This window comes from Bactrocera tryoni, chromosome 5, assembly GCF_016617805.1.
Source record: "Bactrocera tryoni isolate S06 chromosome 5, CSIRO_BtryS06_freeze2, whole genome shotgun sequence".
In the NCBI taxonomy this organism is placed as follows: domain Eukaryota; kingdom Metazoa; phylum Arthropoda; class Insecta; order Diptera; family Tephritidae; genus Bactrocera; species Bactrocera tryoni.
The window spans coordinates 63358071-63385766 of NC_052503.1; the positions used below are offsets into that span (position 1 = coordinate 63358071).

General features: G+C 37.0%; 1 protein-coding gene across 1 annotated transcript in view; it reads left to right on the forward strand.

Annotated features, from left to right (window-relative positions):
* Window positions 1–27696, forward strand: part of LOC120778124 (F-box/LRR-repeat protein 16-like) — a 220707-nt gene that overhangs the window by 81935 nt on the left and 111076 nt on the right. The window contains exons 3-4 of the mRNA XM_040109827.1: window positions 17288–17461; window positions 17620–17737. Coding sequence (XP_039965761.1) covers window positions 17288–17461; window positions 17620–17737 — 292 coding nt within the window. The remainder of the gene's footprint in view (window positions 1–17287; window positions 17462–17619; window positions 17738–27696) is intronic.

Genomic DNA, 27696 nt, shown 5'->3' on the forward strand with positions numbered 1-27696 from the left:
TTTATTTCGTTGAGTAGCATGGGTTTGTGTAGTGAAACCACTGAGATAATAGTAGAAGTAATAAAATGTATGGAAATTTTATTATAGAGCTAAATTTAAATATAAACATTTTTAATAGGTAGCCACTATCACTAAAGTAAGCAGATGTGTCAATGGCCTCTACAGCATTTATTTAAGAAATTTTAGCTACTTTATAAAATAACGAGCTTAGCAATACTAAATATATAACAATTTTCAAAGGTATTCATACTAAACTATATTTTTCAATAAAATTCTAGCAAGTTAGTAGCCATAAAATTGGTTTGATCAAATGACTTTTTTATTGAACGCACTTATGCCAATTTTCCTTTTTTTAGCATATAAAATTGTGTGCCCATTCAACCGATTTGTTGGTCAAAGGCTACCACAATCGTAAATCAGAATTACAAGTACGTTTTGTGGGCGCCTCTTTAAAAAATCATATAAGCTTGACAAAAATATAACAATGTGCCAAGAAGGTCACTGCTTTTGGAACAATTCGTTTTGCACCAAATAGCTATCCAAATAAGAATACATAATATATGTGTGTGTAAGTATCTACGAAAATTTTCTCGTTTCACTTTCTCGCCAAGTAAAGTGGAGCGCGTTGCCCTGCTTAACGCATAATTTGGCAAATTTGTTCTACAAAAATGAATTGCGGTTAATATGAAAGATGCAAATTGGTACAGTGGAAGAAATTGAGAGAAAATGTGGTAAAAAACACAAATGAAAACATTTAAAATAATAGAAAAACGCCTATGAGAAGCAAGCAAATATTTTTCAGGAAATTATTTATTTAACTCTTATTGTTAAAATTAATGGAAACCTTTGCTCACAAGCATATTTCAGAATTGTGGTTTAATATTCGTTATAAACAAAAAATTTAGTAGTCATAAATAATCCGAAGCTTTTATCTCTATATAAAATTACTTTTAAATATTTGTTGGTAGAAAAACTGATAGTCTTTTCAAAAATATGAATTTCTGCGCAGAAAATAATTAACTCTTAGTACTGCATTATATTCAAAATTTTGAAATTTAATTAGTCTTCTTACTTTAAAATTGATAACAAATATTTTTTTACAATATTTGTGAGAAGAACAAATATATATATTTTTCGTCAATAGTTTTGAAAGACTATTTTTTGAAAATTTTAAAGTAATCAAAATCAACTGAAAATTTAAAAAAAATTCTAAAAAGTCACACTCATTGCAAAAAATAAGCTGTGCCCAAAAAATAAGGTGACATTGTATTTATTTTGAAAATTCTTTATTTATTCTTCCAAATCAATTTCATCCTCTTCAAAGTAATCTCCTCCCGATGCAATGCACTTATGCCAACGGATTTTCCAATCTTCGAAACACTGGTTGTAGTCACTTACCGGTATAGCCTTCAGTTCCGTCTTCCCTGCGACTTGAATCTCCTCTATCGTATAAAAACGGTGTCCCCGGAGTGCTCTTTTGAGCTTGGTGAACAGCCAGAAGTCGCACGCCGCCAGATCAGGTGAATACGGTGGTTGCGGAACGATATGGGTTGAGTTTTTGGCGAAATGATCACGAATTACGAGGGCAGTATGGGTTGTTGCATTATCGTGGTGTAAAAACAAAGAATTGTCTTTCCACAATTCCGGCCTTTATAGGCGGATAGCGTTGCGCAAACGACGCATAACGTTCAAATAATATTCCTTGTTGACTGCTTGACCGGTTGGAAGGAAATCATAATGCACAACACCACGATAATCGAAGAAAACAGTCAACATGACCTTGATTTTTGAGCGACTTTGGCGTGATTTTTTTGGTCTCGGCTCTCTTTTGGCACGATATTCGCTCGATTGATCGGTTGTTTGGGGGTCGTAAGCATAGATCCAAGTCTCATCGCCAGTTATAATGCGTTTCATGACACCCTGGTAGTCGGAAAGCATCGTTTCACACACTTCAACGCGACGCCTTTTTTCCAAAAAATTCAACGTTTTCGGTACCAGTCGAGATTTGACGCGCTTGAGGCCCAAAACATCCTTCGAAATGGTATTGGCTGAGCCTTTGGATATGCCAACTTCATCAGCAAGGTTTCTAATTGTTAATCGACGGTTTCTCAACACCAAATCTTTGATTTGTTGAACGTGAGCTTCGTCGGTTGAGGTTGATGGACGCCCTGGACGCTCTTCGTCTTCGACACGTTCACGGCCGGCTTAGAACTCACTATACCACTTGTAAACATTTTTTTTAGACATAGACTCATCACCAAAGGCTTTCAGCCGCGAAAAAAATCAATGTGAAGCTCATTGTTTTTTTTTCGTATTCACCAGATTTAGCAACATGTGATTTTTTCTTTTTCCAAAAACTGAAATTGGCTTTCTGTGAAACCGTTTTCAGCCCATAGAAGAGATAAACCAAAATTCACTGAAGGGAATTTCAAAAAATGCCTGATGGGGATTACTTTGAAGGCCATAAAATAAATATTGATGAATAAATAATTTAATATTTTGCATTTTATTTACAATTTCTTGGTACTTGTCGCAATTTATAGGAAATATTAAATAATTTAATAAACATAAATAAGTGCGTATTTACTAAAGCATTCTTAATTCCTTTGTAACTGGAATAAACGAGCACATGGAACTTCCCTTATAGCCTTGACAGACTGCAGCGTTAATCCGGATTAACTGCGCACTTAATCAGATCCAAATTTGTAGGTGACAGACGGCAGCTATGCGAGTTTGAAACTCTCATAAACAGCTCATTGTCCTTTTTATAATATTTTCAATGAAAATTGATAGAAGATAAACATTACGGTTGTTAGCCGACCAATTTTTACCAAACCATTTTTTATTACAAAAACATATAAACATATTATTTTTAAAACTGCATCATAACATAGAAGTTTTATTGATATTATATTGAGAATTTGATAAACAGCTGTCAGGGTTGCTTGTATTTCATTCACAATAGATGAAAATTGGCCATTTTTAACAATGTTGCCAACGAAAATCTCACAAACCCCCTAAAATTTTGAGAGTTATTTTTGGATTCAGCAACGGAGTTAGCTGTGGTAACTCCTGAATTAATCCCGAAAAATGCTATTAATCTGGTTTAACGCTGCCGTCTGTCAATGCTATTAGAGTGATGTCTATATTTTCCGTGCTTATTAACCAAAAAATACATTCATTTTCGTAAAAGTTACCAAAAAAACTCAAAATAAGAATGATGCAAATCAATTTAATTAGAAAGCGTTTTAAAACACATTACCAACCATTCGTGTTTATTTACATTAGAATTCCGCAAAGTGTGTTCATGTGCCTTTGTGTGCCAACCATTTTATTCCGTTAATGAGGCGTGCGTCTATGACATAGACACACTCTATATATGTAGATTCTATGGGCAAACGCACAGATGAAATGCCAAATGACGCTGACGACGTGTAAAGCGGCCAAGTGGCGGGTGTTTGTGTACTTCACTGCCGATTAGTTTAGAATTGTGGTAAAATTAAATGTTAGTGATCTTTAAAAAGTCAAAAGTGTGCCAAAAATACACATCTCACATCGTAATTAAACACATAGCATTATAGAAACGGTGCATGTGTGTACCGAATATATTCACACATAGAATTGTGTAATTAGAAAACCATTTATTTTTACTTTTCTATATGTTGCCGGTATTCTCGAAGCGCAAGGTCGTATGTAGAAAAAAAAGAGGAAATAATGAAAAGAAATGCTTTTAAGAATTATACAAAAGTCACTTGAAAGTATTGCCATATTAAGTTTACTAAAAAATGTAAATACAGTGTAGCTTGATATTGAGTAATTTCGTTGGTATCTTTACTTCCTCTAGATCTTGGCAATACTTGTAGCTTAGAGATGATATTGTAAAACAAAACATCGAGCCTTTGACAGATGATTAACTGCTTTCTTCAAGGTTTTCAATGTTTACGACTATACAAAGATGTTTAGAAATGTTCTTCTTCTTCTTAATTGGCGTAGACACCGCTTACGCGATTAAAGCCGAGTTATCAACAGCGCGCCAGTCGTTTCTTCTTTTCGCTACGTGGCGCCAATTGGATATTCCAAGCGTAGCCAGGTCCTTCTCCACCTGGTCCTTCCAACGGAGTGGAGGTCTTCCTCTTCCTCTGCTTCCCCCGGCGGGTACTGCGTCGAATACTTTCAGAGCTGGAAAGTTTTCGTCCATCCGGACTACATGACCTAGCCAGCGCAGCCGCTGTCTTTTAATTCGCTGAACTACAAGTATGTCAATGTCGTCGTATATCTCGTACAGCTCATCGTTTCATCGAATGCGATATTCGCCGTGGCCAATGCGCAAAGGACCATAAATCTTTCGCAGAACCTTTCTCTCGAAAACTCGTAACGTCGACTTATCGGTTGCTGTCATCGTCCAAGCCTCTGCACCATATAGCAGGACGGGAATTATGAGCGACTTATAGAGTTTAGCTTTTGTTCGTTGAGAGAGGACTTTACTTTTCAATTGCCTACTAAGTTCGAAGTAGCACCTGTTGGCAAGAGCAATCCTACGTTAGACTTCCAGGCTGACATTGTTGGTGGTGCTAATACTGGTTCCCAGTACTGGAGTGCGACGACTGTTTGTTTGATGACAGAAGATATTTCGTCTTACCCTCGTTCACTGCCAGACCCATTTTCTGTGCTTCCTTATCCAGCCTGGAGAGAGCAGAACTAACGGCGCGGGTGTTGAGGCCAATGATATGAACATCATCGGCATACGCCAGCAGCTGTACATTCTTATAGAAGATGGTACCTTCTCTATTTAGTTCTGCAGCTCTAACTATTTTCTCCAGAAGCAGGTTGAAGAAGTCGAACGATAGGGAGTCGCCTTGTCTGAAACCTCGTTTGGTATCGAACGGCTCGGAGAGGTCCTTCCCGATCCTGACGGAGCTTTTGGTGTTACTAAACGTCAGTTTACAAAGCAGTATTAGTTTTGCGGGGATACCAAATTCAGTCATCGAGGCATAAAGGCAGCTCCTTTTCGTTCTGTCGAAAGCAGCTTTGAAATCGACGAAGAGGTGGTGTGTGTCGATTCTCCTTTCACGGGTCTTTTCCAAGATTTGGCGTATGGTGAATATCTGGTCGGTTGTTGATTTGCCAGGTCTAAAGCCACTCTAATAAGGTCCAATCAGTTTGTTGACGGTGGGCTTTAATCTTTCACACAATACGCTCGATAGAACCTTATATGCGATGTTGAGGAGGCTTATCCCACGGTAGTTGGCGCAGACTGTGGGGTCTCTATTTTATGGGTTGGGCAGAGCACACTTGAATTCCAATCGTTGGGCATGCTTTCGTCCGACCATATTTTACAAAGAAGCTGATGCATGCTCCTTATCAGTTCTTCGCCGCTTTGCTTTAATAGCTCGGCCGGTAATCCATCTTCCCCCGCCGCTTTGTTGTTCTTCAGGCGGGTAATTGCTATTCGAACTTCTTCATGGTCGGGCAATGGAATGTCTGCTCCATCGTCATCGATTGGGGAATCGGGTTCGCCTTCTCCAGACGTTGTGCGTTCACTGCCATTCAGCAGGCTGGAGAAGTGTTCCCTCCATCCACTAGAAATGTTAGCTCAAGATAAAACAGTTTCCGCAGAGACTTGGTGGAAGCATATAAAAGACAAAGAAATATTTGTATTCAATTTTTTTTCCAAAGTAATCAATTTATTTTATTCAAAATAGTCTCCTTCTGTTTCAATACAGCTTTATGCCCCGTCCAAAGGCATGTTGAAAGAGTGTTTTAGCTCATTGGCCGGTATGGCCACCCGTATGCCGGTGCAAGCTTTTTGAATGGCCTCTACGTCTGCATAACGCTTTCTTTTCTTGGGCAAATGCCTTTTTTCGAAAAGGAAGAAGTCGCATGCTGCCAAATCAGGTGAATACGGCGAGTGGTTAATGGTTAAAATGTGATTTTTGGTCAAATAATCGGTCACAAGAGTCGATCGATGAGACAGCGTATTAACGTGCAACAAACGCCAACTTTCATCTTCGCGATATTCGGGACGAACACGTCGAATACGGCGCACCAAACGCTTCAAAACTCCAAGGTAGAACACCGCATTAACGTTTTGGCCGGGTGGAACAAATTTTTTGTGGACGAAACCCTTGGAATCATAAAAACAAATCAGCTTTGACTTCACTTTTGACTTCTCCATGCGCGATTTTTTGGGTTTCGGCTCCTCCTCCTTCCATTAAACACTCTGGCGTTTCGCTTCGGGATCATATTGGAAACACCACGTTTCATCACCAGTCACAATATTGTAAACGAAGTTTTTGTCCTGTTTGACCTCTTTAATGATGGCCTTCGAAAGTTGGATTCTGAGCAATTTTTGGTCGGCAGACAATTTGTGCGGAACAAACCGTGCACACACCTTTCGTAAGCCCAAATGTTCAGTCAAAATGCGATAAATCGATGTTTTAGAGATGTTCAATTCCATTTTCATGAATTTCAATAATGATTTCGGCTGATTTTTGATGAATTCACGCACAGTTGCGTTGGAATTTCCGGTGATCACGGATTTGGATTGTTGATCGTCAATTATGACCTCACGACTACTTTGAAAGCGTTGAAACCACTCGTGCATTCTGCTACGGGATAGGCAATTATCGCCATAAACTTCTTTCATCATTTGAAACGTTTCAGTAAAAGTTTTAGCAGTTTTAAAACAAAATTGAATGTTGGCTCTTTATTCAAAGCTCGTTTTAGCACCGATAACACAAACATACTGACACAACACAATAACTTCACTTCCAATCAATTAAATGTCATGAAATGCTCACTGGACAAACGGCAAAGAGAGCCGATTCTAACGCACCAGGCCACATATAGATTCAAAAAGTCCTGTTTTCTTTGGAACGCACCTTGTATTTGCTGTTTCCAAAGCCTCCGGCAACATTCGAACCAGGAGATAAACAGAGACGTAAGAAAAGATAGGTACGAACTTATTTCAGCAATATAAGAAAAACTGAGACGATTCACATACATACTATCGGATCGGAGTCCATTGAGGTTCTTGGTTATAAATTATCAGTTAGTTAAAAGGTCTTGTTGGCAATCCTTCTTGTATAATAAACCAAATGCTTCCGAAAACGTGAATTGGAAATCAGGAACTTAAAAAGAGTATTAAAAACACATTAAGGAATCTGGCAACCACCGTGAGTTATGATAGTGTTATGCCATCTTTGGACCATCTCACAACCAAATCTCATTCCGTGAGTACTACATATATTCACAAAATATTCGTTGTAAAGAGAGTTACATATTCTTATATTATGAATATGGCGCTGACGTCTTCAATTCCTTCTCAAAATACTTATTGTTCAATAATATTGACTAAAGTAACCACAGTGACTTACCATTACACCAAAAGCTTATTTCACAATTACGCAGCAGTGTTCTTAACACATGTCTCTCTTCTTTTGCTCAAATTAAAGTTACAGGTTTCTGCCGTTTAGAAACCATCCACAAGCGGTTATTATCAATAACAGCAACAGTAAATACAGCTAATAATCCCATTAAATTATTATACATACTATAGATTGGACAGCAAGGTGACCACAGACCGCATACAAGCAAGACTGATTGAAGACAACTGATTGAATCTTAGCAACATGAATTAAGAGAATTAGAGGGCTCTTGAAAAATATGTACATATACTTCTGTGGTTTGGAACCCTAGTTACCAAGTCCATTCGGATAAGTTAGAGTCCGTACAAAAACATTTTTTACTTTTTGCCTTAAATCATTTGCATTGGGACTCCAGTTTAAATCTTCCCCCTTACATTAACCGTTTAAAACTTATAAATCTCCCGACACTCGCTAGTCGTAGGGATGCTTGGTATAATATTTCTTGTAAAACTCATGAATGGGTCAGCCTGTAGCCCATCTCTCTTATCTGATATTAATTTTAACGTTCCCGCTCGCCCTACCAAGCAGTTTAGACCCTTACTTTTAAAATTTTCTAGAACAAGTTTTGAGTTAAACGAACCATTCCGCCGAATATGTCATGATTTCAATTTTCATTCAAGCACATTTGATCTAACAGACTCACTCTTTACTATTAAAAAAATTATTTTATCTACTCTTAACAAGTAACATTTAATAATTATAAACTTTAATCTAATTCTTAATTTCGGCTGATGAAATTTTTGTTTCTGTAGCTGAGAAGCTTAAGATCGCAACGCTTAAAACTCTCTTGCCTTTTATGACTCGGCTAATTCCGCTCGTTCGCGGATTGCGCCCCTCGCGTCGGTTGGGCGGGAGGAGGGTAATCGTTGGGTATTATTATTATTATTATTATTATATGTGTTACTTAGAGAATGTGGATAGGCATAAATGAGAATATGAGGATTTCAGCTTTCTATCAAACAGTGTGCTGTCTTCGAGTGCAGCCGATTTTAATCTAATCTATTGTAAGGGAATGATTGTACAGGTTAGTCTGAGTCTTGTAGATCTCTTGCCTCAGTTTCAATTTCTTTTTTTTTAGTTGATTCTTGAAATTTAAGCAATAATAGCAACATAATGTGTATTTTAATCAGATGAATGTCATGAGATATTGATAATATGAAATTTTATATCATAAAAATTCATTAAGCCGACTTGATGGCTCGCTCTCTCTTTCGCCACCTCTCTCTCAAAACCATTTGTAAAAGCGTAATTAACTGTTTTCAAACTCTCCCTAGCACCATTTTAAAATGCGTAATTTATTGCGCCTTTTTTGTTGTTAATAATGGGCGAAATCCATTTATAACGATACCTCTTTTCCGTATTCCGAACTCAACACTTAATACATTGTTTACACAAAAGTTATAAAATACTTTAAATTTTTTAAAATCATTTTTGAGCATAAAATTTAGGGCTTATCGTCAAAGTCATAAAGTGCACATTTGCATTTATTTTAAACCTAAACCGAAACTGACAAGAGATTAGCAATATATACGTATGTAGGTATGTACGGCTTAATGCGGGTTGACGTTGAAACAGTATGAGTTTAAGGTCTGTTGGTAAAAACACAAGGAAAACAAGTAAGGAAGGGTTAAGTTCGGGTGTCACCGAACATTTTATACTCTTGCATGATAAAGTGATAATCGAGATTTCATTATCCGTATTCATATTTTTCAAATACCGGATTTGTGTAAAGTTTTATTCCGCTATCATCATTGGTTCCTAATGTATATACTCGTATTATACAGAGAAGTCATCAGATGGAATTCAAAATAGCGTTATATTGGAAGAAGGCGTGGTTGTTAACCGATTTTACCCATATTTTTTACATGTCATCAGGGTGTTAAGAAAATATTATATGCCGAATTTCATTGAAATCGGTGTAGTAGTTCCTGAGATATGGTTTTTGGTCCATAAGTGGGCGACGCCACGCCCATTTTCAATTTAAAAAAAAAGCCTGGGTGCAGCTTCTTTCTGCCATTTCTTCCATAAAATTTAGTGTTTCTGAAGTTTTTTTGTTAGTTGGTTAACGCACTTTTAGTGATTTTCAACATAATCTTTGTATGGGAGGTGGGCGTGGTTATTATCCGATTTCTTCCATTTTTGAACTGTATATGGAAATGCCTGAAGGAAACGACTCTACAGGGTTTGGTTGACATAGCTATAGTAGTTTCCGAGATATTTACAAAAACGTAGTAGGGGGCGGGGACACGCCCTTTTTTCCAAAAAATTACGTCCAAATATGCCCCTCCCTAATTCGATCCTTTGTGGCAAATTTCACTTTAATATCTTTATTAATGGCTTACACTTTATATGTTTTCGGTTTTCGGCATTTTGTGGGCGTGGCAGTGGGCCGATTTTGCACATATTCGAACTTAACCTTCTTATGGAGCCAAGAAATAAGTACACCAAGTTTCATCATGATACCTCAATTTTTACTCAAGTTACAGCTTGCACGGACGGACGGACGGACAGACAGACATCCGGATTTCAACTCTACTCGTCACCCTGATCACTTTGGTATATATAACCCTATATCGGACTCTTTTAGTTTTAGGACTTACAAACAACCGTTATGTGAACAAAACTATAATACTCTCCTCAGAAACTTTGTTGCGAGAGTATAAATATATGTGAGAAGAAGTAGTTATCTACAGCTTGTCTTTAAAACTTATTTGGCTCTGCTTAACTTCAGTTAATAAAAGTTATGAAAAGCTTTTAACCTCAGAATTGACTTTCCAGAATGCGATTGAAAACCGGAAAATTATTCTACCTAATACTTGTATATCATTGGTTTCAGCAATATTTGTACGTTCTATCCAACTAACCTCGTAGAAACACAGCAGTGGCAAGCGATGGAGGCGTGTATTCAAAAACTTATTTAATTCTGGCCTTGATGCTGAAATTCAAGTACATGAGTATGTATGTATATTTTAACCACATACAACCATAAATGCATTAAGCACCTTTCGTGAAGTTGTTATACGAGTATATATAGATATATACGACTATATATGCGCGTATATGCGTGGCAGATGAATTAATGGGAAAACACCACAGGTAATCCGCTTAAATGACAGCTGAGAAAACTTTTGTTAAAAGCAACAACAGCAGCTGATAATGCACCAATGGGCAGTTGAAAAGTTTTACTTGAAATAAAATATTAAAATTTAATGCTGTAAATTTGTTGGTGCTTCAATTTAGTTTAGCAGTGTTTATATATAAATATGTATTATTTTTGATTTTGCAAAAATTCTACTTCTTGTTAAGTATGATGAGTTGTTGGAGGAGTACGAAAGCATTGTTCGTTGTATTTTGCAATATTTTTAGTATATCCTGAACAGGGTATATCAAGTTTGTAACACCCTGAAAAAAACTTCAGAGACCCTATAAAGTATACGAGTATATACAAATGATCGGCGTGACGAGCCGAGTCGTTTAGTCCGTCTGTCTGTATATGTGCAAACTTGTCCCTCAGATTTTGAAGTACAAGTTATGTTTCGTCTTCTCACTTTAGCCCGCCTCCTTGCGAAGTTTTTTGTAAGTCGTGGGCTACTCGAGACATAAGAATCGTTCCTGGCCACTCCCAAGAAAATGGCGCTCAGAGAACTTTCCTCTCTTGCCTAACTCCATTTTTGTCGATTTCAAAGCCGCTTTCAAAAGCACTGACAGGTTCCGCGCGTGGCTAAATTTGGTATCCCTGCGAAATTTATAGGCTTACGTTGAGTACCACCATCAGCTCCGTAAAAATCTAAGAGAACCTCTCCTAGCCGTTCGATAACAGATCAGGTTTTTGACAGCGTGATTCATTCTTCTTCAATATCCGTCAGCTCAGCTTTTTCTTGCCTAGGAATAGAACCGAAAGAGGTTGATCTTATGCTGAACGAAGGCAAGACAATGTACCTGGAGGTCACAAGCAAAGAGTCCTCGTGTCTTGGAAACTACGTCACTGTTGGCAGCTAAACGTTTGGAAAAGTTTAGAACTTTGTATATTTCGGAAACAACATAAATTTCACCAATATTCTAAGCCTATAGATCAAGCACAAAATAACTCTTGCCAACAGTATTTCTCTGTTTCTTCACAGACCGACACACGGTTTTTGGTGTCAATGAAGATGATGATTATTTCTGAGTATATGATGTTCGTTTTCGAGTTCGCTTTTTTCAAAGCGTAACAGACTCGGATATGACATCGATCGATAGCAGCCACTTCATTCCATTTAATGCTCTTCAGGTTTTTTTAAATGAATTTCTTTTGTTAAGTTAGTAAATTATAACTTCTATTCTAACTGACCACGCTCCTAGAGGCTGTATGATGCGAATCTCGAACTTTTGTCGCAGATGTTAGCAAACGCTGACTTAATATATTAAACTCAAAGGTAGAGTTTGAAAACAAACAGTTCTGTGTTTAAAAGTGCTTAGCGTCGCTTCTTACGAGATGGATTCGATTGGAGTTTCCATCAATCAATTATGATACCGATTACTGCTTGGCTGACAATTTAAAGATCCACGTACAGTATTGCCATAAGAAATTTTCATAAATATTAATCAGCCCTTCAAGCTTCCAAACTCTTTCTTTATATTTAATTTTTAATAAAAAATAGTTTTCAGATAATTTTTACAATACTCAAAGGAGAGTATAATAGTTTTGTTCACATAACGGTTGTTTGTAAGTCCTAAAACTAAAAGAGTCAGATATAGGGTTATATATACCAAAGTGATCAGGGTGACGAGTAGAGTTGAAATCCGGATGTCCGTCCGTCCGTCCGCGCAAGCTGTAACTTGAGTAAAAATTGAGATATCTTGATGAAACTTGGTGCACGTATTTCTTGGCTCCATAAGAAGGTTAAGTTCGAAGATGGGCAAAATCTGCCCACTGTCACGCCCACAAAATGGCGAAAACCGAAAACCTATAAAGTGTCATAACTAAGCCATAAATAAAGATATTAAAGTGAAATTTGGCACAAAGGATTGCATTAGGGAGGGGCATATTTGTACGTAGTTTTTTTTGAAAAAGTGGGCGTGGCCCCGCCGCCCGCTAAGTTTTTTGTACATATCTCGGAAACTACTATAGCTATGTCAACCAAACTCTATAGAATCGTTTCCTTCAGGCATTTCAATATACAATTTAAAAATGGAAGAAATCGGATAATAACCACGCCCACCTCCCATACAAAGGTTATGTTGAAAATCACTAAAAGTGCGTTAACCGACTAACGAAAAACGTCAGAAACACTAAATTTTACGGAAGAAATTGCAGAAGGAAGCTGCACCCAAGCTTTTTTTAAAAATTGAAAATGGGCGTGGCCTCGCCCACTTATGGACCAAAAACCATAACTCAGGAACTACTATACCGATTTCAATGAAATTCGGTATATAATATTTTCTTAATACCCTGATGACATGTACGAAATATGGGTGAAATCGGTTCACAACCACACCTTCTTCCAATATAACGTTTTTTGAATTCCATCTGATGCCTTCTCTTTATAATACGAGTATATACTTACATACATTAGGACCCAATGATGATAGCGGAATAAAACTTTACACAAATACGGTATTTGAAAAATATATAAATGACGGATAATGAAATCTCCATTATCGCTTTATCATGCGAGAGTATAAAATGTTCGGTGACACCCGAACTTAGCCCTTCCTTACTTCTTCCTTGACATTTCTGTTATATTTTCCCACTTTCCAACCATGTTTCGTCACGTTCCTACTATATGATATATTTTCGTAAATAATTTTCAAGTAAGCACAAGGTCTAATTATTACAAAACTCCCACAGCAACTTAGGATTTATTAATTGCGGTCGCCGAGTTTACATATCAGCGCTGCTAAACCGCTTTACCTGCCAGCGTGCGTTTGTGCAGCTGTGCTCGGCTGGCGCCCTCTAAACGACTTGCTTGAACGTCAGCAGAGTTGTGTGAACGTCAGCTTTAGTCGGTAATTTGTATAGTTGTTAGGGCGTTGCATGAATGCTACGACGCACTCGGTTGCCTGGTTGCTCAATTGCCACGCGCTTAAGTAATAATTTGTTAAATAATTTGTATCACGTATACGCCATGGCGGACGCACGCATTTGTATGCTTACGCATGCTGTTTTGAAATTCGACTGAGCTGAGAGTTGTACTAACAGTCACAGCGATTGAAAGAGATATGCATGGAGCGGCAATGAGACGGTGTGTATACAGAAAACCAGTGAGACATACAGTCCACCAGCGCGCCAAAACCTTTGTTGACGTGCCTTTGAGTTGCGTGGAAAATTTACAGCTGCTCGCACTGCATGTTAATCTTCAATATTTTTGTTGCTATTATTGTTATGACTAACGGCACGAATACTATTCCATGCGCCAAGTGTTGATGACGTGGGCAAAGTCTTGCAAAATTGCAATTGCGTAATAAATATGGGTTAAAGCTAACTGTTGTTGAAATTTCTGTTTCCAATTAAGCTGTGCGGTTTGATTTTAGTTTTTGCTTATATTTTATATAGCTAATGATTATTTGTTTTTTTACGTATAGTGCCATTAAATTGCTTTTTACACCCTGAACAGTAAGTATACATACATGCAAATATATGTATAAATTATAAGCCTGGAGAGCTGAGCCGATTTCATCATTTCCCCCTCTATATATTTGATTTAAGACTCTCTGTTTTTATGTTACCGATCTGAAATTTGCTTGCCACCTTTTTTACCAAGAAGCTGCTTTTTTGAGCAATCGTTGATATCGGGCTACTATAGAATATAGCTGTCATACAAAACAAAATCAAATTCTTGTATGATTAGATTTCTCATTTGCCAAATTATTTTCATAAAATTAGGTAGTTGTTCAAGGCAATGCTCCAACTCCGAAGATATTTTTCAGATCAGACCATTGTAGTATATAGCTGGCATATAAACTGACCGAATCAGGTAAAGATTTTTTATACCTAAAGGAATACCGGTGAAGGGTATTTTAGCTACGGTGCAGACAATTTTTTTATATTTAATTTATTATTTTTTTAAGCTTCCCATTTTTTGCTATTGTTGTTGCCTTTAGCATAGCCATTGTCCATAGTTACCGTCGTGCACCATTAGTTTCAATGGTTCTTACGTTGCGAGTGGGCCGACTATCGAAGCAATTATGATATGTATTTCGCTAGCATTAATTATACATATTTTATGCACATAAAATAATATATACTTAATTTGGCGTTATTTAAAAATATACGGTTACATAACATAGGTTTTATATATGGAAAAAAACGACTGCAAGCAATGTTGGGATAAATACTTAGGCTAATGCAGAAATGCTTCACAGAGAAACTGAAAATGTTGTATGGAGTTCAGTATTTAATATTACACAAGATCTGTCGCAAAAGCAACAGGACTATAAAAAAAAAAACAAAAAAAAATTAATATTTTTCTAAAGTAATATTTTTATATTCAAAGTAGTTTCCTTATGCTTCGATACAGCGTTTAAGGTCATTTTTCGGAATGCTCTTGAGAATATCAGTCGTCGCCTTTTGGATAGCTGAAATGTCCTGAAACCAGTGTTTTTTCATGGGCAAATGAAGTTTTCCAAATAGGTAAAAATCACAGGGTGCCAGAACAGGTGAGTAGGATAAGTGATTAATGGTTAATATGGAGTTTTCTGTCAAAAAATTAGTGACAAGCGTCGACCGATGACAAGGCGCATTATAGTGCAACGGGCGCCAGGACCCTGCCTGGTATTGTGGTCGAGCACGTCGAATGCGTGACAAAAGACGCTTCATAACACCAAGGTAAGACACAGCATTAATCGTTTGGCCTGGTGGGACGAACACTCGGTGTACAATACCCTCGGAATCGTAAAAACAAATCAGCATTGTCTTTATTTTTGACTTCTGAAGGCGACCGACTTCTGATCTTCACAGAGGTCCTCACGACCTTCTTGGAATCGCTTAAACCCCTCATGCACATTACTCCGGGATAGGCACTGATCACCATAAACTTCTTTCATCATTTGAAATGTTTCAGTAAACGTTTTCCCAAGTTTAAAACAAAATTTAATTTTGCTCTTTGCATTTTATGACCGATGACCAAAAGCTGCTGTCACTTTTTAATCGATAACATCGATTGTAGTTATCCAATTGTTTTAACATTTTTACGAAATGTCAACAAGAGATCAAACTTTTTATTTCACATACCCACCAATAGGTGGCGCCCACAGAAACAGTTATATTTAAAAAGTTCTGTTTCTTTTGCGACAGACCTTGTATACATACATATATAATCAACCAGATGACAGACCAATTCCACTCTAATTCAGCGCTAAATCACATAATTTTTATGACAAATAAATGGAAAAGTTTAACGGTTTAAAGTCAGGTGGAAAAACGAAAATTTTATGGGATGTTTTGATGCCAGAGAAAAAAACAGGCTGACTGCATTTATTTCAACATTGGTCAGGTATACTTGAAACTTATTTTTAATTTAAAACTCACACAGACCGAGTTCTCCATAAGATTTGTTAGAAAAACGAAAATCGTTTTATGAAGTAAGTGGTGGTTGGGCGTAGTATCGACGTGAGTTTATTTATTTACCATAAATGGACTTCTAATATGTTTTGGGGGCTTCATTAAAATATGTATGTCACATTCACTCGCCAATCATATGTAGTAAAGTTAGTTGGATGTTCGAAAACCACGATGTTAGTTGTATGGGGGCTACACTGTTATGATTAGAACACGCTTTTTTATTTTCATTGCGATAGCTCACATATTGGCTGATATATGCGGTATAAAGTCACACGAAAGTTGTAAAATATTTATATTAGGTATATGGGGGCTTCGGGAAGTATTGACCGGATGAACCAATTTTTGGCATAAGACATATTGTTGCCAGGAAAGGATTATCTCTGAATTTCAATTATATATCTCACACATTGAGCGATATTTTCGGTTAAATGTCAACTATAGATACTAGGGTCCCTGGCGGCGTGCAGAGCTTTGGTACGATTTGAACAATTTTGGACCATAAGGTGCCTTCGAAAGCACTATTGGTCCAAAGTGTTATTTTGTTTGAACTTCTTGATTTGTATACTGAAATGTAAAAGAATCAAATGGAATTAAAATTATTTGGGAAGTAGGCGTGGTTCTACCCGCATTTTGCCAATTTTTATAGTGTAATATAGGAATGTCACGTACGTAATTTATTTGTTAATTAGTCGGGCGGGTCGCGAGTTATGTGATTTCACTTGAAATTGGCTGTGCCATTCCCTATCAATTTTTACTACGGCTCCTACAAAACCCTGTTATACCATATTTTGTGTATGGTAATGTTAAGCCTTTGTGGTACTTAGTTATTGATACATCGCACTTTTCGTAGTTGTCAACAGTACCGTTATATGAGGAATGAACGGAGTTATGGGCCGATTACATTTATATTCACACCAAATTGCAGTTTTATAACATAATTAAGTGCTTATGTTATGGCACTTTTCGTTAACGGCATTTTGTGGGCGTGTCAGTCATCTGATGACGTCCATTTACGAACTTGTACTCCGTTTTTTGCCAAGGAACACATGTACCAAGTTTCATTTTTACACAAATTTTTACTCAAGGTACTGCTTACACAGATAGACCAATGGATGGACGAACAGACAGACATCCGGATTTCAGTTCGTCATCCCGATGATTTGTATATAGTTAACCTATATCTATATCGATTAGCTTTAGGTGATACATACAACCGTTAGGTGAACAAAACTACTATACTACGTACTCGTAGAAACATGTTGCAAAAGCATAAAAAGAAAATATTTACTCATGATTCGCTTTATACATATACTTGCAGAGTCTTTTCGAACTCGAGCTCGCCGGTTGCAATGAAGTCACTGAGGCTGGTCTGTGGGCCTGTCTAACCCCGCGCATTGTCTCCCTCTCACTCGCGGATTGTATTAATATCGCCGACGAAGCGGTGGGTGCAGTCGCACAGCTTTTACCATCGCTCTATGAATTTTCACTGCAGGTGAGTGTCATTTTTCATAAATACTGGCGTATATAAGAAGCAATGAAGTATAAAATATATCTATAAAAATTTGAATAAGTAGATTTAGTGTTTCAATTTTAGTAATTATATGTAAGTCTCTTAATTTCTTTATTCATATGTTTTTTTCAATTAAACAGGCTTATCATGTCACCGACGCAGCTTTGGGCTATTTCTCGCCGAAACAAAGTCATAGTCTGAGCATATTACGCCTCCAATCATGTTGGGAATTAACTAATCATGGCATCGTTAATATTGGTGAGTGAAAGCTAAAGTGTATTTGTGTATGATTGATTGATTTCAAAACGGTTTTATTTATGAAAGGTGTTAAATATCATATTCCTTATTCAACCTTATAATCATTCATGCCCACACTCATACTCGTTAACGCTGTTACTCTTTCATACTTAATGAAAACTACGTCAATTAAGGCTCTGGACATTATCCTTGACATCCGGCCAATGCTTACGACCAGCCGACTCATCATTTAAGTCATTGGAGTCAGACTGTGCATAATGAGCATGGTATCATACTCGACCTTATTAACGAGCTCGAGCTAAATTGGCAATGCGACCGAGTAAGATAGACACATAAGGAAGTAATCACTACGTTTTTATTCTCCAATAGAGAAAAATGGACCAGTGGTTCTGTAATCGACAGTACCAGTGGCGAAGTCACTTCCAATCACTGACCGATCTAATAGTGTAATAGGAACAGGAGCGGGCTTCTTCTGCTGTAATTCTTAAGCAAAAGTTAGCTTCAAACTAAATTACCACAATTCAGTATTTCACGCCGAAATTGTGGGTATAACAGAAAGTGTCAAGTGGGCTTTCCCTCTAACCACCAAGTCCAAAAACGTTCTAGTGAATATCCAAGCGACAATTTAGGCGTAGCGCCAATACTAAAGCTTCTACTTTTAGGTAAAAAGGAGCTTGGTAACATTGTAGGGATCGTCACAGGGCACCTATTCTTAATCCTACCTTTACAAAATTCGGCGTATGCAGAGCATTCAGGGAGAATGATGGAACGCTGGAACATTACCTTGAGTTTTCGCCTTTATCGAAGAAAAACTGCAAAATGTGACATATGTTTTCTTCTCTGGGGCCCATCTGTGACGAGTATTCAAACTAGATTGAGTCAAGCAATCACAAAACTGTCTGAAAAATTATTTTAGCACGAAATCTTATATCTTGAAAACCTCATATCGTATTCGGATTCGGATTATAAGCAAAATTCTTCAATTGAAAAAAAATATGGTTTTTTCTTTACTAAACCGAATATGATTTTTTGTTTTAAGGGGAGAGCCTGCTTTAGAGGGTTCCAGAAATCTATATTTTCAAGGATTTTTTTGGAAAGGAAAAAAATGTCTCATTGAAATGAAACTTTTAGAATTTTTTCTAATATATTTGAAGAGTTTCCAAATTTTTTTCATTATTATGCATTGGATATTCTTCATGTTTGAAGAAATTTACGGAAGCGCTTCGAGTGTGCAATTTCTGTGTGGCGGGCAAGATGCAGGTCGCAATTTTCATCTGAAACAAAAAAACAAATACAATTTTTAATTTTCAATAGTGTAATTCCTAGATGAATCAAGAAAATTCAACAAAAAGTGAAAAATTCAACAATTTTTCGCAGATTATAAAAAAGTGCATTTAAAAAAAAATTTACTTTAAATAGTTTAAAAACCGGATTAATGTTAACTCTCTTAAGGTATTTTAGGTTCACATATAAGAGAATTTAAGTCCAAATACTACGCATTTTGATTCGTTTCGATAGGACGTTTACTTTTTTTTTTCTATCCTGCCCCCCAATTAAGAAAAATCGTAAAAATGAAAAACCGGGAAATCGCGCGTCAAAGTTTTCGCTTTCTGCCCAATCGCTCATATATCTGCTAGACGCTCGGTCACTATTTCCCTTCTAGCTCCGAAAATATTTCGAATTCCCATCTAAAACTTTGGGGACATATTCTTAGATTATTTTACAAAGAGACTTTTACGGTATTTGAAAAAAAATAAATCGATTTTTGAAAGTTTCTAAAACAGGGAGAGTTAAAATGGTGGTAGGCGCCATCTTAGCCCGGAATACTTTTTTAATTGTGGTTATAATTGCCAATATTTTGAAAAAAGATTTACTCAAATAAGCAAGGATCAAGATACATACAAACCTAAAACTTAATGAAAATTTCCAGGGAAAGAAAATCACTCAGAGAAATTAAGTCAGCAACTTTATCACGAGAAACAACTTGCAACTTTTTGAAGGATAGTAAAAAGGTTAAATTATAATTTCAAATGCAATACTACAGACTTGTTAATATGTTTAAGCTGAAACGGAAGTGTGCAAGGTGGTATGTTGAAGTGACATGTCAACCAAGATGCTAACAAACTATTTGTTGCCAAAAATGGAAGAACTGAACTTGGTTGACATGTGGTTTCAACAAGATGGCGCTACATGCCACACAGCTCGCGATTCTATGGCCATTTTGAGGGAAAACTTCGGAGAACAATTCATCTCAAGAAATGGACCCGTAAGTTGGCCACCAAGATCATGCGATTTATCGCCTTTAGACTATTTTTTGTGGGGCTACGTCAAGTCTAAAGTCTACAGAAATAAGCCAGCAACTATTCCAGCTTTGGAAGACAACATTTCCGAAGAAATTCGGGCTATTCCGGCCGAAATGCTCGAAAAAGTTGCCCAAAATTGGACTTTCCGAATGGACCACCTAAGACGCAGCCGCGGACAACATTTAAATGAAATTATCTTCAAAAAGTAAATGTCATGAACCAATCTAACGTTTCAAATAAAGAACCGATGAGATTTTGCAAATTTTATGCGTTTTTTTTTTTTTAAAAGTTATCAAGCTCTTAAAAAATCACCCGATACATATCTGCTAGACGCTCGGTCACTATTTCCCTTCTAGCTCCGAAAATATTTCGAATTCCCATCTAAAACTTTGGGGACATATTCTTAGATTATTTTTAAAGAGATTTAAGCAAAAAAAAAATAATCGATTTTTTGAAGTTTCTAAAACAGGCTCCCCCCTTAAGTGGTGCTTGGCGCCATCTAGCGGAATTTTTTTTTGTTTTAATTGTGGTTATAATTGCCAATATTTTGAAAAAAGATTTGCTCAAATAAACAAGGATGAAGATACATACAAACCTAAAACTTAATGAAAATTTCCAGGGAAAGAAAATCACTCAGAGAAATTAAGTCAGCAACTTTATCACGAAAAGCAACTTGCAACTTTTTGAAGGATAGTAAAAAGGTTAAATTATAATTTCAAATGCAATACTACAGACTTGTTAATATGTTTAAACTGAAACGGAAGTGTGCAACGGTGGTATTTTGAAGTGAGTAAGGGCACTGCAATGTCTAACACTTGACTTGCAAAACGAAAAACAGAAATTAAAATAACAAAAACAATCACATTTATACGTATACACATAAGCCCACAATATAACAGTAAATATTTCAAAAGTTTCACAAGCGTTGCAGCAGCTGCACACGTCATATTCCCAGCAAACCAAAAGTATATGCAAGTATTTTGGGGATTACATGAAGCAGAAGTTGATGATCAGGCGAAAGGCCGAGATAGAACCACTCAATTACACACACACTCATACACACATATGCATACAAATGTATTGGTATTATAAATACATAAAAGTTACTGCAACTACATTCCCAAACGCTATGCCTCAGCAGTCACTAACAGCACTTGCCACCCATTTCTCGTTTAGTTCCTTACGCTCCTACTCTCAGCGAAATTTCCGCATGCAAGCAATCGGTAAAGAATAAGTCAAAATACGAGAATTGCGCTTTTTCGCGCAGACACTGTTGATAGCAAATGCATATGAAAGATATGTATTGGTCTAACTAGTAAACTGGTAACTAGCAACTGGGGAGCACTTAACGGCACGTGCACAAACACAAATACTTTTGGGATTGCACTTTATTACCCGTGCGTTGTAGTTTTGAGCAATCGCTGAGGTGTTTTCGCTGCTTAAGTAAATATTGGTGTAGGACTGTATGTATGTATATTCGTTTTCAATTTCGGTTTTTTGACTAAAACTTTTAATTTGAGTGGAATTATTGCAAATCCTCCTTAGTTGTTGGAGCGTTTCACAGCAGATTTTTGCATTTTTTTGCGTTCAATATTTCCGCTCAAAAATTTATGTTGGAAAAGTTGAGGAAAGAACTGCCTTGAAGTGAGAGCTTATTGTGGAAATTAATTAAAATGTTATAATGTATGTATGTAATATTGTAAAATCAACTTTTTAGTAGTATTACTTCGAGAACACTTATTTACTTTCCGTCAAAGTTAATAATTTCAGAAAAAATACGAAGAAATGAGAGACTAGTTCGCGTATATGTAGACAGACACATGAACATGGATAAATCGATTCAGCTTGTCACACTAATCATTTATATATACCACTTATAAGGTATACGACTGTTCCTTCTGTGTATTGAAAATGTCTAAAGAGGTACTGAAGTTCGAAACCTACGACTGGTAAAATCAAAACAATTTTTTGTTGGTTTAGAACTTTTATTTCCAATAAAATTAGAAAAAAATAGTGAAAATTTTCACAGAATTTTGAGCTTGTAACTAGGGGATAGCTCGCCAATAATCGGAAATGTTGTATTTTCAAATTAACTTAACGGTTTCAAGGAAAGATATCTTTATTTTTATATTAACAAGGGTCCAAACTGTCTCTAATTATTTGAAGCTCGCTTTGAAAGATAACAGGAAACTGAAATTGATTTGACGGTAAAAACTAGACTTGCTAGTCTACATCTCCAGATTTAATTTCCTACTTAGATTGAGAGATGAAAACATATGTATTTTTGGTGGTATGAGCAATCATTGATAGGTTATGCTAAGTCTCCAACTATAAAAGGGATATTTTGCGGCTGGTTTGCTGGTTATAATGATGACAATACCGTGTAGCTTTAACTCGTTTAAAAATAATGAGATTTTCAGCATCTGAGAGCATCCTTAGCTTAGCGCAGAAATTCACAGATATTTGTTTAAATCAATATTTGTATCGTTGATGAATTAATTATTTTTATTTAAAATAAATATGAAGAGAAATAATTCCGTGAGAAAACTTACGCTCCTTAACGCTTACCATTCTTTTTTGACTTCATGCACGGCGGATGCTCACTTGATAAGCCGAAAAATTAGCTTAAAGCGCTTCATAATGCTTGCAAAATTTCGTAGCATATATTCTTACGCAGCAATTTAAATTCATTATCCACACAACTCTCAGTCAGTGCAAAACACTCCACTTCTCCGCATGCAATTGCAAATAGCAAATAGATTTCCTCCATATTTACCACATTTCCATTATACTCCCCACTCTTGTATGTGTGTGCCGTTGAGCATTAAATTCAATTTCCTATTGAGTTGCATGAGAAATAAAGGATGAGAGTCGCTAAAACAAAGCGCAAAGCTCAACAGAAAAGAAGAGAGCGCATGCAAAAGAGTATTGACGTTCTAACCAGCAAGCACTTAACACCATAGGCGGTAAGTAACGGTCGTGCAGCGGACCCATCACGCTACCGTCGACCGGCTGCTGTCAGTTGCATCAACTGATGGGTAGCAAATGCGGATGCAAAGTGCATTAAACTCGCACTCAAAGAGGCGTAATCAATTTAATTACCCTCCAAGCTTTTGTGTTGCTGCCACGAAAGTCACGAATGTGAACTGCAATTCTCAGCAACTGGCAGTAGCGCCAATGCCAACAGTCTGGACACGCAAGGGTGGAAAAATTAGTAACTAGAAGGCAAAGGACCGATGGGAGGGTATTTTATTAAATATGAGCGTTGTATGACAAAAGGTGTTTTATGGTGGAGCAAAAAATATGTCGACATGCAAGTGAGATGCATGCTTTATCGATGCAATGTTCGGTACAAAACAGAAAAAATATCGTTTTAAATTAAGTTTGTTCATAGAAAGAGTGTGCGTTTGATGTGCGTTTTGATGTGTATGAGCGCTGCTCGCTAATATGCTGAGAGTGCAAAAAATTTTTTGCTTTTATTGTTGTTGCATGTGTAATTGCATTTGCGTGATTGAGTATTGTGCACTCGTTGCACAAAGAAGCCACTGGTGGAACTGGAAAGTCTCTTCTAGGGAAAGGCGCTAAATTTGCTTAGAAAAAAATGTTTCTAATTGTAAAATGGACTAGAAAATGCTATGTTGTGCTCTAGTAATTTTCAGCCTATATAGATTATATAATTTAAAAAAAAATTTAAAAAAAAAAATCATGTTTAATTGCACTAAAAAACTAAATTACTTACTGAACGACCAAATAATTTTTTCCATGGAAAAAGTGTTCAGAAATTTGTTTCATTATGTGAATTCAGCATAGCTTTCGAACCACTACCAATACGTACTATATGTAGAGGAAACTCCGCAAGTGATCAGCGGCACCCAAACTACTCACCACCAAGGTTGTTTTTCTGAAGAGAAGTATATATAGAAAACTTTCATTTGATTTACCGTTCACAAGTGATAAATATAAAAACACTCTCAACTGGCGAGCTCATCTTCTTCAGCATTATTAAAGCTTATCAGTGTTGCAGAATCAGAGCGATTAATATGTCTTCCTGATATAGTTTTCTTCCTAATTTCAAACCATGTCGATATAACGAAATCAGACTGTCTCCATTTTTATTGGAAGACAAGCTAAGCCCAACCCTCATTTCATTTATAATTGTCGCAGGATTCTCAAAGTAAAACAAGTAAGGAAGGGCTAAGTTCGGGTGTCACCGAACATTTTACACTCTCGCATGATAAATTGATAATCGAGATTTCATTATCCGTCATTTACATATTTTTCAAATACCGTATTTGTGGAAAGTTTTATTCCGCTATCATCATTGGTTCCTAATGTACTATATATTATACAGAGAAGGCATCAGATGGAATTCAAAATAGCGTTATATTGGAAGAAGGCGTGGTTGTGAACCGATTTAACCTATATTTCGTACACGTCATCAGCAATTAAGAAAATATTATAACCGAATTTCATTGAAATCGGTCTAGTAGTTCCTGAGATATGGTTTTTAGTCCATAAGTGGGCGACGCCACGCCCATTTTCAATTTAAAAAAAAAGCCTAGCTGCAGCTTCCTTCTGCCATTTCTTCCGTAAAATTTAGTGTTTCTGACGTTTTTTGTCAGTCGGTTAACGCACTTTTAGTGATTTTCAACATAACCTTTGTATGAGAGGTGGGCGTGGTTATTATCCGATTTCTTCCATTTTTGAACTGTATATGGGAATGCCTGAAGGAAACGACTCTGTAGAGTTTGGTTGACATAGCTATGGTAGTTTCCGAGATATGTACCAAAAAAAGTACGTCCAAATATGCCCCTCTCTAATGCGATCCTTTGTGTCAAATTTCACTTTAATATCTTTATTTATGGCTTTGTTATGACACTTTATAGGTTTTCGGTTTTCGCCATTTTGTGGGCGTGGCAGTGGGCCGATTTTGCCCATCTTCGAACTTAACCTTCTTATGGAGCCAAGAAATACGTGTACCAAGTTTCATCACGATATCTCAATTTTTACTCAAGTTACAGCTTGCACGGACGGACGGATGGACGGACAGACAGACATCCGGATTTCAACTCGACTCGTCACTCTGATCACTTTGGTATATATAACCCTATATCTGACTCTTTTAGTTTTAGGACTTACAAACAACCGTTATGTGAACAAAACTATAATACTCTCCTTAGCAACTTTGTTGCAAGAGTATAAAAAAAAGTTTCTGAGCGTAAAATGCTATTAGAAACTTCTAGTTTTTCAAGCTTCAATCATCCGCTAATATGAACCTTAAGATTGCACGGATTTTCTTACTGTCTTTGCATATATAAGACACACTCTTTTATATACAAGTATGTACATATATAGTATAAGCATTTACCACCTCAAATCTAAAAACTTCAAGTGCAAGTTAATTGAAAAAAAGCAGGCTTTTAGGCGTCCACGCTATTGCATGCTGCATTGAAGAAGTGATTGAAGAAAATTTATCGAAAGCTAAAAGCTTAAGGCGCGTACTCAAAAGAAATGTAGTCCAGTGTTTAGCAACAGTCAAACACGCACACATGCACTTTGTCCCATATTTCCATGCATGCGCCGACAGGCAGTCAGTCATGCCAGCAGCACATGCTACAACTTCTGAGACGAGTACATGACTAACCTTGCGCCATGAAGTTGTCAGAGGCATAAACATACGCGCCGCGCACACACACACACACAGATACAATTCCATTTAGTTTTTGTTGTTTTTGCTTCGCCTTGCCACTTTCGCTGCTGTTTGTGTTTACTCCCTCTAATGGTGCCTGCGCCGCGCACAAACCGCAAGCTTGCCACCCGCTGCTGCAGCCACATCAAACGAAAGCCATATACATGTGTAGTATACATATAGGCGCATAGCTACAATGGAGCGCACGTCAGCAGCAGCACTCATATAAGCACACATATACAGAGAGCAACCGCACACATTTCCTGCTTACGATGTTTCACTGCTGTCTTTTTCCATTCGCTGACTTTTTGCAATTTATTTTGCTGCACAAAAGTATGCAAGGTTAACCATGTACAACATACAGCTGCTTGTTATTGTTGTATGTATGCATATATGTATATGTGTGCAGTTTGTTTGTTGCCACAGCTACCACAGTTGCTGCTGATGACGACATTACGGCCAACAGCACTGTCAAGCTTGTGCAAATAATCGAATGCAGCGACACGAAGATGTGTGCGTTGGTGGTTGTGTGCCAGTGTATGTGCGGTCTTTGGTGGCGGCTCTTTGATCCGCCATTGTTGGTGTGGGCAACGACATTCAATGTGTTTGCATGGAAATCATTTCTTTTGTTTATATTTTATTCGCCTATGTATGTGTGTGAGAATGCAGCACAAATTCCAATTTAACTGTGTGGGAGTTAAGTTGTTGATTGCATAATTATAGGCGCACAAGCCGTCATTGCAATTTACAGGCATTAATTTATACTCATAGTGTTGGTTATATTTATGCCATCGTTACTCTTTCTGCGAAATGTGGCTTTATGAATATAAATAGCTCTTGGAAGCTCACATAAAATATGACTTTATTTCGTCGAATTCAAACTGATGTTGATCAAATGTATAAGCTTTCGGAACTTTACATATCGTACGAGGAAGATATTAATATATATGTTTTTCAATGTCTTGCAAGGTGTTATACAATGTTTAGTAGCTCGTGTGGAACCGAGCATTTTTATACCCTGAACAGGGTATATTAAGTTTGTCACTAGTCCCTCAGTTTTTATACTCTCGCAACAATGTTGCTAAGGAGAGTATTATAGTTTTGTTCACATAACGGTTGTTTGTAAGTCCTAAAACTAAAAGAGTCAGATATAGGGTTATATATACCAAAGTGATCAGGGTGACGAGTAGAGTTGAAATCCGGATGTCTGTCTGTCCGTCCGTCCGTGCAAACTGTAACTTGAGTAAAAATTGAGATATCATGATGAAACTTGGTACACGTATTCCTTGGCTCCATAAGAAGGTTAAGTTCGAAGATGGGCAAAATCGGCCTACTGCCACGCCCACAAAATGGCGGAAACCGAAAACCTATAAAGTGTCATAACTAAGCCATAAACAAAGATATTAAAGTGAAATTTGGCACAAAGGATCGCATTAGGGAGGGGCATATTTGGACGTAATTTTTTTGGAAAAGTGGTCGTGGCCCCGCCCCCTACTAAGTTTTTTGCACGTATCTCGGAAACTAATATAGCCATGTCAATCAAACTCTACAGAGTCGTTTTCTTCAGGCATTTCCATATACAGTTCAAAAATGGAAGAAATCGGATAATAACCACGTCCACCTCCCATACAAAGGTTATGTTGAAAATCACTAAAAGTGCGTTAACGGACTAACAAAAATCGTCAGAAACACTAAATTTTGCAGAAGAAATTGCAGAAGAAAGCTGCACCCAGGCTTTTTTTTGAATTGAAAATGGGCGTGGCCTCGCCCACTTATGGACCAAAAACCATATCTCAGGAACCACTTCACCGATTTCAATGAAATTCGGTATATAATATTTTCTTAACACCCTGATGACATGTACGAAATATGAGTGAAATCGGTTCACAACCACGCCTTCTTCCAATATAACGCTATTTCGAATTCCATCTGATGCCTTTTCTGTATAATACGAGTATATACATTAG